Source organism: Passer domesticus, chromosome 5, assembly GCF_036417665.1.
Source record: "Passer domesticus isolate bPasDom1 chromosome 5, bPasDom1.hap1, whole genome shotgun sequence".
NCBI lineage: Eukaryota > Metazoa > Chordata > Aves > Passeriformes > Passeridae > Passer > Passer domesticus.
The window spans coordinates 12293960-12306734 of NC_087478.1; the positions used below are offsets into that span (position 1 = coordinate 12293960).

Consider the following 12775-nt stretch of genomic DNA (forward strand, 5'->3'; position numbering starts at 1 on the left):
GGTGTTTCAGAAAGCTGCATGATTAAGTTTTCACTTTTTCTGTTCTCTAAAGACTCTTAAAAAGCTGTCATTTCAGTTGTGTTCAAACCAATTCTACAGAATGTTACCACATATTTTACGCCAATAAACTGAGTTCCTTCTCTTGAAAGTTTAGAACCAAGTCTAATCCAATCTGTTTTCATTGCACTTGGCACCAATTTAAAGTATTTCACTATTTTGCTACTTTACCCATGAAAAGGGAATGCAATCACAGCTAACAGTAGCCCAGCTTCTAAGACTGGAATGAAACAAGCAATTGTACTTTGTCAGTTACCTTTTGTCATTTCAGAATAGACATATATTTTCTCTCTAAACCTTCATGTTTCTGACTACAAGTTTAAAATACATCACATGAAAATCAGATGTGCTCTACAAAATATGTCCTTTTAACTAAGAAGGCTGAAGAAATTGAAACAAAGGGAAGAAATCAACAGCAGCTATCTGATACAGCATCATTTATGATAATGCATTTGTGTCAAAAAGTCAAAACCACCCCCATCAGGTTTCCTGACTAAATAAACAACTGGTTTTAGGAGCTTTACTCTAGTAAAATACACATTGCATTGTTCTTACCATACATGCTGTACTCCAGATATCAGCAGGTGTACTGTAACCTGCTCCTATTAAAACCTCTATGGATCTGTACTGTCTCGTCTGGATGTCTTCTGTGAAGTGTTTGTGCTAAAATAGAAAGAACCAGATTAATGGGAAAAAAGGACTATAAAAAGACCTGTTCTAAATAGTGAACAGCTAAAATGATGTAGTTACACTTACCACCCAGCAGGCATTCCCCAGGTCAGCAATTTTAACTCTAATTTTATCTGCATTTCTTGGGTCCAGTGGATTCACCAGCAAGTCAGCAGCACGAGTTTTTGCTAACACAAGCAAAATGCAGACTAGTTAGTATGTTAAGCCTACTATTCATTATCTCTAAGCAGTTTTGCCTTGACACTTCATTCAGCACTGAAGGTATGAAAATAATTTGCTGAATGTTACAAGAAATTAAAGCAACATAAATAGGATTTCTTACTCCGATTTCTAAATATTCTTATACATTTCAAGTGCAAATTTTTCACATTTTTTAGCTGCCAAATCACTATTACTACAATATCCAGAGGAGCTTCTAAGCAAAACCAGCATATATGTTTCCCAGAACAGATTCAGACAGATAATGTGAAAACTCAAGACTCCAAGAACTCACCCACTACACACATGAAAGATATGTTCTTGGAACAGTTTGGTTAAGAAAATAAATCCTGCACTTCCATGCCTCCTGGCTACAGTAAGTAAAATCTAGCTGGATTTTTTTTTGGTAAACCTATCCCAAGGGGTAAAAGACTCACCAAAACCTGGCCAATTTGAGAGCCTAGGGGGCTGTCATCCTTTTCACAAAAAAAAAAAATCACCATTCAAAGTTCTCTGAAGGTCCTATTTGCATCAATTATGATCCAGACTAAAAAGGCAGAACTTTAATCTCATTAATCTTGCAATCTTTAGAGGCTCTTGGGACACTGAAACCTTAACAGCACCAGCAGAGGTGCTGCTTTTCTCTGTTTTGACCTTCCACCTGCTAGCTCCTAAACTGGGAAGAAAGCAGATGACTTGAAGGCAGAAGACAGAACCAGGTATCACAAATTACAGGGAAGCACAGGACTGGTCTCTCTTTCCTTGTCCCAAAGCTGCAGGGTGTAAATTGGAAACTGAAGGTAAGATAAGAAAGAGGTACTAGATCCAAAAACCACTTGTGGCTGCAGTGATCTGCTAAACTGGTAAAAGACTTGGAAGAGGAAAACACACCATGACAAACCAGACATGGGACAAGGACAAAAAATACTGCATGTCTAATGGTGAACTGGGAGTGAAGATTTCTATCTGAAATCAGATGGAGATCTTCAACTGCTGGCACAGGAAGCCTGAATGGGTCATCAGAGCACTGAATATTGGCCAACCAGAAAAGAAAGTGGCAGGGTCCACCAGAGGAGAGAGGGAATGAAAATACAGGAGTAAATAGCAAAAGGCAGAGGGGGCAGTGACCTCAACAAACAGCCCTCCAAAAATGCTGGAATGGATTTCCAAGACTCAAGTTTATAAAAAGCATCAACATTAAGACAGAAGCAAAACGTTCAAAAGATAGGAACTAGTAAGATTAGTAAGCTCAGTACTAAAGTCTTTCCTTAAAAACATGCTGCATAGTACATAGTTTTTTTAACACAATCACATGCATTAGTGAAGAAATAACAGGACCTTTCTCAGTTCAGCAGTCTTTGAAAAAAAAAAAAAAAACCCAAACACCACAAGACAATGCCAGATAAATCCTTCCCACACATCTTGTTGAAGGACTGCAGTAAATGAAGTCAAATGAAGTGGGGAAAAAAGCCCCATGACTAAGACATCTGAATATGGCACTGTGCAACAGCTTTCTTCAAACTTCTCCTAAGAGCAGGCAATATGGAAGTGCCTACACTTTTGTGTTCTTCTAAAAACTCATGATGCTTAAGTCCTGTCTCATCTTAAAGATTAATTCTGTCTTGGATTCTGTATTTCATTTACAACTGAAAGTGAAGTCAGAATAAGTGTATTTTCTAAAAAGTACTCACAAAAAAGCATCCAAATAAGTTTAACCTGTGCACAAAATTAGTGAACACTTCTGTGTCCTAGTTCCATAAAAACTAAGAAATATCACCTTAATTCTCACAATCTCTGCATGACAATGTACTTGGTAAACATTCAAACACTGGAAAGAGGAGGAGGAGAGTCGTGAGGAATTACAGATCTATCTTCAGGGCATTTGGTCACGCAGTGAAAACTTGAAAAAGATAAAAAACTGCACATCCACCAAACACAAACTGGTTTGTGCACCAAATAAAGCAAGAATCCCCAAAAAACTAAGATGAAGCCATGCCACTTAACAATGCACAGCAATGCCTAGAGAAAGAGCAACAAATAAAGGTCTACTTCAGTAGAAAAAAAGGAGAATAAAGATATGGTAAAAAATTATGTAGCACCATTTAAAAATATTAAATAGCCTCTGGTTCCTGTATGCTTCTGCCTAAATATCTTCATCTGTTTTATGACTGTTATACTTAATGTTATTATTGATGCCATTAATATCTGTAATATTCAGCTTTTCCCCTTTCTTCAAAGTCAACTATTACTGAATTTACTGTCTGTCTTCTTTCTTTGCAAGAAAGGTGTGTGACCTGATGGGATAACACCAAAGAGGAATAAAGTAGGGTTTTTTCTCCAGCTATGGAAGTAAGCTGTTTCCATGAGGACAAAAGCAGCTGTAATCTCTGAAGACATGAGGATTTTACACACCACCCCAGGAAAACACCAGTGGAATCCTTCTGCCTATATACAGCTGGCAGAACAAAAGAAGAAACCACCAGGCATCCAGGAACCTCCTCTGTATTGTTTCAGGGACTTCAGAGTGTAAGGAGATGGACTAAAAGACTTATTTGCCTGGATCTTCCAGAAATGCAGTTCTACTGAGCTGTATTTTATTTCATATTTCTTACCTTACTTTACCTGTCAGACCCTGTGTGAATTGCTCTTCTAAAGTCTTAGACCAAGAAATACACTTGACTGCATTTTTCAATGCAGCTCTAATTCACCTGTGACAATGCTGATGGCAGGCTTGGTGATCTTCTCCCTAAACTCCCATTTTCTTCTATCTGCTCACAGATTTAGACTCTCAGTATTTTCTTTATTAAAGCTGAAACCCATATATTTATCATTTAACCACTGGCACTGTAAGTAAGACCTATGTGTAATAATCTGAAGCTATTTAATTCAATGGCAAAAGTCCAGCTCTTTGAAATGACACCAAGATTTCACCTTCCATGTCTTCAAATGGATTTACAGGCAAAAGTTCTGGACTGATGGCCAGAATTTAAATGTCCAAAACCATGCTGAATATAGAAACACCATAATGAGTTGAGGGTTGGCAACATGCCCTGTTGAGTATTAATAAAGGTTAAGACTGGAACTGTTTAACACAGAAAGAACAATTAATGAATGAAAACACAGCATAATACAGAATTTTTCAATATGACTGAGAAAAGATGTGACAAGAAGTAACAGACAGAAGCTGCAGCCAGACAAGTTCAAACTTGTTACAATTCTTCTAAAACAATACAGAGTAGCAAGCAGTGGAACACATTTAAATCACAACAGATTATAATTTCGTTTGTCCATTTAAGAACATTATTTTTCTTTTTGAAAAATGCACTTTAAGCCAACAATAAAGGTTACTGGGCTTAAAAGATGGTATATTACTGACTTGTTATCAAAGGACATCAGGTTAAATCATCTCATACTCATCTTCTACCTTTAAACTACAGAATGATGTTTATCTGCAATTATAGATTTCCTTTTCTCTTTCATATGTAGACTGACTAGTCAATGCAAATGTTGTTTATTCTACAATGACTGATTTATCTAATACCCCTTAAAAGGAAGTTGTAGAGTGGAAAATAACCCATAAATCACAGTTCTGCAAGAAAAATCATCAAATTTACTTAAATAATCTTTTCTTAACCTAACCACTGCCTCTGTAGCCCATTTACCTGCCTCTTTTATTTAATACAATGCACACCCATGCTACTAGACAAAAGCCACTAAGAGGAACACTCACTTTTTGGCAAATCCCCAGTGCTGGAAGCTGAAACCGTTCTGCTCCTGTCATGAGATGGGCTGCTCTCCTCCCTTTCAGTTACAGTTGATCCTTCAGAGACAGCAGAACCACAGGCTACAGACTCCAGAGCCCCAGAGAACACCGACGCTGAAAATTCAGAGAACTGGGACTCTGGAATTTTATGACGTCCATTTGGCAATTCACCATTAAACTGTTCATAGGAGCTGCTATAAGAGTAATCACTTTTTGTATTTGGATCATCAAGATTATACTCCTCTGGATTTGGACATTCTTCCTCTTCTTCTTCTTCATCTTCAATCTGCTGCTCCAGTAGGAATGGGCCGTTCACAATATGGCCATTTGTTTTGGGGGATTCTATCCACTTAGGATCTGTAGAGTCAGTGTTGACAAGTTCCTGCTCAACATCATCATCTTTTTCAGTGTTCTCCTTCTCTGTGTCTTCTTTTTCATCCTGATCTTCCGCTTCACCTGAAAAATTTCAGCAAGCAACACATTACACCACACATCAATAAACCAGACTGAAATTAGGCATTTCATCATTTTTAATTCTTCAGTAATTACCTGACTTCTGACATATCACACCAGGAAACACTGAATACCACTGAAATATGCAAACCTTAAAATCTAAATTAAAGGCAAAAGAAAGGACTAGTAAGACTGTTGGAAAAATAAAAAATGTGAAGTGGTTCAGGAGGGAACAATCCAGAAGAGAATAATGTTAGGAAAGGAAGATGAATGAGGCCCTGAATGCAAGCTTTTAAAAATCCAGAATTCAATCTATGTCAACAGAGTCATCACAGAAGTAGGAAAACTCTCTGTAAGAGCAGACCTAAAACAAACCAAACTGAACTACAGTCTCAGTAGTCACATCTTTATCAGGACTGAAGAGCTGACAAGAAAATCAGGGAAGCCAGAATGGAGCTGGACCGTAACAATTATGGTCCAAGTCACCAGGACTGAACAGGAATTTTAACAAGACATTAGCAAAAATTTTAATGAAGAAGTTGCAATCTTTGTTACCTGATGGATTATTACAACAAACACTGTAAGAAGAAAAAGGGAAAACAATGATGACTCCAACTACGACAATAATATTATAGAAAAATGCATGTTATTGTTCTTCTATTTCACCAGGATACTCAGCTGTTCCACTTAATGTGGCATGGTGACTGTTCTCTTGGATTTTCTGTGCTTTTTTGAATTGTTTATAGCTATACACTGCTGTTGATGGTTTTCTTCACTTCTGTAGTAAGCTGGATTTTTCTTTACCTTTTTAGGTTTTGTAGTTATAATTTTACCTACAGGAGAAAATTAACTTAATGATCTAGGGCAGTTTGGAGTTCACTGCACCAGGTGCAACACTGCACAGTTACCTTCTGCTCTGAAACAGTAAACTCAGGGTCAATAAAAACAGGTAATACTAACCATCATCATTTCCAGGTTCTTCATCTACTACCTCTTCTATATCAGCTGTTTTTAGTTTCACCTCTGGGTGGTACTCATCTTCTTGTTCATTTGATGGTACAGCTGAGGTTACGTTTTCTTCGATTTTTTTCCTTTCAGCTTCCCGCTCTAGTTCTTCTATTTCCTGCAGGCGTTTTTCTAGCAGCTCAGCTTGCCTCTTCTGTTTCTTCTTCAGTTTTTTCTTTTTGTTTTTGGATATTTTTCCAACCTTAAACATTAATACCGAAGAAAAAAAAAAGTAATTATTTATTTTCAAGGCAGCTCACACCAAACTAATTTACAGTTTGATCACCATTTTTTTGAAAGTACTAGATGGCAACTAATTTAGTTATTATAGTCCTTTTTCCAGTTTACTTCAAATCAAGAATGATATAGGATTGTATGAGGGAAAAATCCACCAAAATTTTACACAGTTAATCATGTTTTTACATGGTGATTAATAGATACAAGAGTAAAATACATCTATACATCCAAGATGCCATAATAAAATTCCTATGATCCTATAACCTTGATAAACACAATAATCTTAAACTTCAATCCAGATTAACAGATGATACTGTATGTGGAAAATAATCAGGTATCATATTAGCTGTTTATACCTAAATTTAATACCTTATTTCTCTCTGTATAATGCAGGTAAATAACCAGCAAAAGTATTCTGAGCAAAAAAACACAAGAAACTAAAGATACTGAAAACAGTGAATTTTAAATAAAACCTGTGTTGTTCAGCTATTTTCTTGTGAAAGGAAAGAATTTTTATTACTCCCTTCTGGCCCAAAACATATGAATTACAAACAGCAGATGGCCATTATGAAGTTTCTCATTTTATATAACATAAGGATTGCAAAACTCAGATACAACAACAAGGAAATTAAAAATGAACACATCAGAGCTTGGATTTAAACACTTCCTTCCATTTTAACTGAATTGTGGCTTCTATTTTTATTGTCTGATAAGTGAGATCTATCCAATTTTCATTCATTGTTTAAATATTACAGTAATAAATCATAATATAATCAAAAAATAAAGTACAAAGAACAGAGAAAAATACTTCCTCAAAGGTTTATTTGTTATAATCCTGTTATTTTCATTAAAAGCCATGGGATCATCTAAATAAGACATTAAATTTCACAAATTACAACTAGTAATTTTCATCCATGTTGTATACCCATTGAAATTACACATGCTCTGTACACACAGAAAGAAGCTTTAACCACAGACATTTCTTAACAATTGTATTACTATTGGTTATTTCCTATATGCACATGGCGAAGAGATCTTTCAAACCTCAGAGAATTGCTTCAACTTTCAGGCCTTGATGATTAAGGCCTTTATGCCCTTAAGATATTTGCAATGCACAATATTTAGTGCATTCTCCCATTTTTGTCAGGATTTGGAAGAATGGATTATTCCTCAAGAGAAGAAAACACAATGCTTAACTTAGTTTGACATAGCTATAGAACTGTATGTCTGTGAGAATTTCCATCACAGAAATACTGTGCTTAAAACTGGTAAGGCCACAGACATGAAAAGAAAAATGTTCTTTGAAAGATAAAAGCTTTATTCAAAGGAAGCTTTTAAAAAGGGTTGAGGCTACTAACAGTCTAATACATATTAATAGCCAGAGAAACACAGAAAATAAGGCAGTTAAATTGTATTATATAACAATACTTACAGGCTTTTGTTGTGGAGCTGTACTCACTAAAAAGACAAAAAATAAATTGTAAATAAAATTTGTCTGTTTCAAAAACAACTCTATAAAAGCAAAAACAAGTAGAAATAATTTTAAAATATTCTTAATTAAATAAGGCAGTGTTAAGTTTACTCTGTTAGCCACATTTTTTACTCTTTACAAGTACATGCTGCCTGAAATAATTTGATGTCTCCATTAGAGCATCTGGGATTGGAAGGAGCTAGCAGCTATCTGTGCTCACTGTGCTTGGCAGAGAGCTCATGAAATTTAAAAACAAAAAGGTTGAACCATTAGGAGTGGATAGAAATAATGGAATGACTGCAGAGCTGTCACAGATTAAATGTATCATCAGCTGGCAGAGCAGGTATAGACTGGTCTAAATAGTTCAGGGAATATTAGCAAAGATAAAACCACTGTGTTGTACCCAACAGAAAAGCCAATACTCATGTGTTTCACTCTGAAACAAGGCAGTTTGATTGCTAGGGCTGGAGGCATGAAGAAGTGCCTGAGGCAAAAAACACAGCATATCACAGAAAAAGCTGCTCCAGCATGAGCAGCCCTGAGCAGGATCCCACCAGGGAGGGCTCTGATGGGACTGCAATGCTGACTGCCACACTCACAGAGCACCACGAGCCACAAAAACCTCCCCTGTGATCCAACCAACAGAAATAACCAAATACAGGAGACAGAAGCAAAGTGAGCACGAGGAACTGAATGGGGGAGAACCTCTCACAAACTTCTTCTGATACACAGGCCTATGGCAATTAAGGAATGCTAAATAAAATACAGAGTTATTTTACAGGTTCAGATCCTGCTGCTAAGCTCAGGGGAAAACCTGTTTGAATACCCCTGAAAGGGCAATGTTTTTAAAATTATTCTTAAACCTGAGCACTATCATTGTTATAAAAAGAGAAATTATACACAACCTATTCCTGTAATGCTGTAAAGAAAACAAATCCTCAGCTCCTGTGTGGAAAGCCATATATTTAATTACAATTTGCTAAGAACCAAATGTGAAAAGAATGTAATTCCTTAAAATAATACTATTTTAATGTCAGGAAGCAATATAAAGGCTGAATGAACAAAATCAAGTTATTTCCCACACAAATAACATAAAATTTCTAGCTATGTGATTACACATTATGTCAAATTCAATATAATACATTCACCAGTTATACAATTTTTCATCTAAAAAAATATAATGCTGTGAGAAATGGATCCTGATCTCTGTATTTGTTCCCAATATAGGAAGCATTTTTAGCATACCTCACAGATTTTAATCTGTGATATATTTTCTGAAAATATTACAAAGGGAATTACTTTTCCACTGCCTGATGTTCTCAACTGGCAAATTAATAGCAACCATAGTACTAAAAATATATAGTGCATAGTACTAAGAAGAAAATCACTAGAAAAGCCACACTTCCTCCTTGTTTGTTTTTGCTTATTGCTGTGAACTTCTTTACTTTGGCTTCTCCTAGCTAAACATAAAGTACAGTTCCTATCAAAACTCTTGGCAAGCTTAACATAAAACATTTTATACTCCTAGGAAAATGGGCTTATTACAAGTTCAATTAGGTACCATAAATTCCTTTTTTAAGGGTAAAAAACTATGAATGCAAAACTTTTCATTGCATCTTAGAAGTAACAACAGACTTTTAAAAAGGCAGATGATTTCACAAGGATGCTGGTGAACTTATAACAGAAGTAGACATAATTTATGTAAGATTAGTAACTGTTGTCAATATCAGAGATTAAGCATCCAATGTGACTAAAACCCAGGCATTAAGGCCTGTGGGATGGGAGGAGAGTAAGTTTAAACCAATAAATCTTTTTCTGTTTCTAGGAACCCTGAAAACTTGAACATGCAAAAACACCATGAAATCATTATTCTGGAATAAGAATTAAACAGACATGCATTTTTCATAAGAAATTATTTTAAAAGCGAATTCTCACTGGACAAAATACAGCAATAATATACTGATGGCTGTTTCCTGCACTGCAGTTTAATATCCTGTTCATACCTGCTGAGCCAGACGGGGGAGGAGCCCCAGCTTTCTGCCACTCGGTAGCTTCAGCTGCCATCCTGCGCACGTAGGCATCGTCCACACACATCAAGATGTTCTCTGGCTTTATGTCCGTGTGAATGATCTTGCACTTGCTGTGCAGGTAATCTAGACCCTGAAGTACCTAATTACAGAGGGGTTTTTTAAAAATCTGCTTGAAACTGCAACTAAATTTATTAAGAAACTCAAATTCCAGCTGCATTTTAAAATAAGACTGATTTTATCCCAATGCTCAAAACATGCAGAAATTGGAAAAAATATATTACCAAGTAGTAGTATAAACACATAATTTTCCACTGCAGCATGGAATTACAGAAGCTTAAGAAGCAAAATTGTTTGATGCACAGTAACACCAGTGCAATCTCACCCCACTGAGATTAAAGTAAAATTATCTTAGACAGTAGTAAGAGTTCAGTTCAAATATCATAATTCAAACCTTCAAACTGTTAACAATTGTGGAAAAACCTGATTAGAATATTAACAAAACTTACCTGTCGAATTATGCTTTTAACACAACGGATGGGAAGGCCTTGATAATTGGACTTGATTATCCATTTTAGAAGATGATGTCCAAGTACTTCAAAGACCATGCAGACATCTGTAATTTAATTAAGGATAACTTCCAAATAAACTTGTGCATGAGATCAACACAAATGTTTGTGTTCTGGCTAAAGGAGTCATCACCACCTTTAGAGGGAAAATGATTCCCCCTAAAATGAGTATGGTAAATGCTTTGGTACCTTGTTTCAATTATACATAAACCCATACAGAACCAGTGTCCAACTGCAGAGCAAATTAAAAAAAAGTATTTTAATTACACAAATCTTGTTTGTAACTTTGACATGTTAACAACAGCCTTAGGGTGAATAATTAAGAAAGCAATTGTAAAAAGTAAAAAACTAGTTTTTCTTTTCTTTGAGACAACTGTAAGTACTGATTTTGCCTGTGATCTCTAATTTTTAATAAATTTTAAATTATATGAACAAAAGGTTTTAGTAACAAAAGTGTGCAGCAGCCATGTTTTAGAAAATGAACCATAATAACAGTTTTTTTATTAAGCTCAATAGTCACTTGACAAACACTAACATACTATGAGAATGGATCTCTTAAAGCCTACAGTTTTAACTGCAGAGTAATGGCAATCACCAAAGAACTCTCAAAAAAAGAAATGCAGAACTCAGAAGCAATATGCAAAAACAATGCCAAAATGTTTAATTTGACACAGCTTTTACTATTGGCCCCTGACAGAGGCAAACAGTAAATTATCAGGGGAGATTAGGAAAAAAACATGATGTAGGAACTTCCTGTGATTTCTGCTTAAAGGGTTTTCTAAGTTAAGAGATTCTACACCTACATGCCTGGTAGGTTATCTTTCTATTGAGAAAATCTTCAGATACTGAAGCTAATTTAAAGTTTTACCATCCACAACGTTCTGACAAGAAGTTACACAATTAGACTATATCCAATTAATCCTCAAACATGAGCTGGGAATGACCTTAACACACCTGGAAATCAGAGAAGATGTTAAAATCTTAACTGCATGATACTATAACCTTGTGAATAACAATATAGTACAAATAAGCAAAAATTAATTGATGGATACTGCAGGAAAACGTCAATGAACCAGATTATGTTAAGAGACCATTCATATAGATGACCACTTCCAGACTGTCAGAAATCTTACCTAACTTCTCTAACTTTTATTAACTAGTCTTGGCAATGATCTTAAGAGTCACTGTCTTGTGCTAAAATGAGACTTACCTTATCTGTCAATTTATCATACATATTCTTCTCAAGTACCTACTTATACACATAAAGGTAACTCAAGTTTTAACATCTGCATCCTCTATCCTGAAGTTACACCAACAGTAGAAGGTCTCAAGACTGGTCAAAGCACACTGTGAAGAACTGTAACTGTTTCCAACTGTTCATCTCATTTCATGTTCCTGAATTCCTACACAAGAGGAGACACTGAATAGCCATTTCCCACCCACATCAACTGGGTGTGCTCAGAACTCTGTCCCATCCAGAAGAGGAAACAGTCTTGGTTATTTCACCCCACAAGGAACACAGGTCACTAGCAGAGCACACAGCCAACACAAAGGATGAGCAGAGTGCATGAGCTCTGCAGGGCTTATTAACTGAGCCCACGCAGCCAAGCTGCAAAGCTACAGCAACACAGATTGCAAAAAGGCAGGACACTGCAACATTCAGAAATGAAATATGGGACACCCGCCCACAGTCCTTCAGACCACTGCTGCTGCACTCTCCAATGCACATTCCTGACATTCCTTGCACTTACAGAAATGTTCAGCACTGCCAGTAGCCACAAGAGAAAGGGATGTAGCGAAGTAAACAGCTGAGAGGCAAGGGAGAGCACCAAGAAGGAAGATGTAAGAGGAATGGCAGAGGCAGGCAGAAAGAGGGAAGGTCAGCAGAAAGTGATATCTACCTGAAAAAAAGAGATTGCAACATTTTGCAGGGAGGACTTGGACAAACTCAAGGGACACTCCATACTGGAGAGACAACTGGAATGGAGAGAAGATACAGAGCAGGCTCAGTGTTGGGCATAGGTATGCAGAAATGTGCCTGCTGTCTGATTTACTATCTTGATCTGAAAAAGCTTAACCTTAAGCCAGACTGTCCAGAACAAGGAGTTTGGGAAAAGCTCTGCATTAACTAGTAGGAAACCAGCCTTGCAAGTCCCAGGATCCTCCTACAGCACCAATAACCTGGCTGGGGAGAAGGTCCAAAAAGTCCTGCAACAAAAAAACCCTGAAGTCCACCTAGGAGACATACTTCTTGTGAAATTCTCTTCAAAGCAGCACAGGAGATGTCTCACAGGAGGAAACTAAG

At 36.5% G+C, this 12775-nt stretch overlaps 1 protein-coding gene across 5 annotated transcripts in view; it reads right to left on the bottom strand.

Moving 5' to 3' along the window:
• SRPK2 (SRSF protein kinase 2) overlaps nt 1-12775 on the bottom strand; it is a 127391-nt gene that overhangs the window by 17568 nt on the left and 97048 nt on the right. For all 5 annotated transcript variants that reach the window (XM_064421991.1, XM_064421990.1, XM_064421986.1 and 2 more), the window contains 7 exons: nt 10411-10517; nt 9878-10043; nt 7836-7861; nt 6122-6368; nt 4676-5164; nt 814-914; nt 613-720 (listed from right to left, as the gene is read on the bottom strand). In XM_064421991.1, the coding sequence (XP_064278061.1) occupies nt 613-720; nt 814-914; nt 4676-5164; nt 6122-6368; nt 7836-7861; nt 9878-10043; nt 10411-10517 (1244 nt within the window). The remainder of the gene's footprint in view (nt 1-612; nt 721-813; nt 915-4675; nt 5165-6121; nt 6369-7835; nt 7862-9877; nt 10044-10410; nt 10518-12775) is intronic.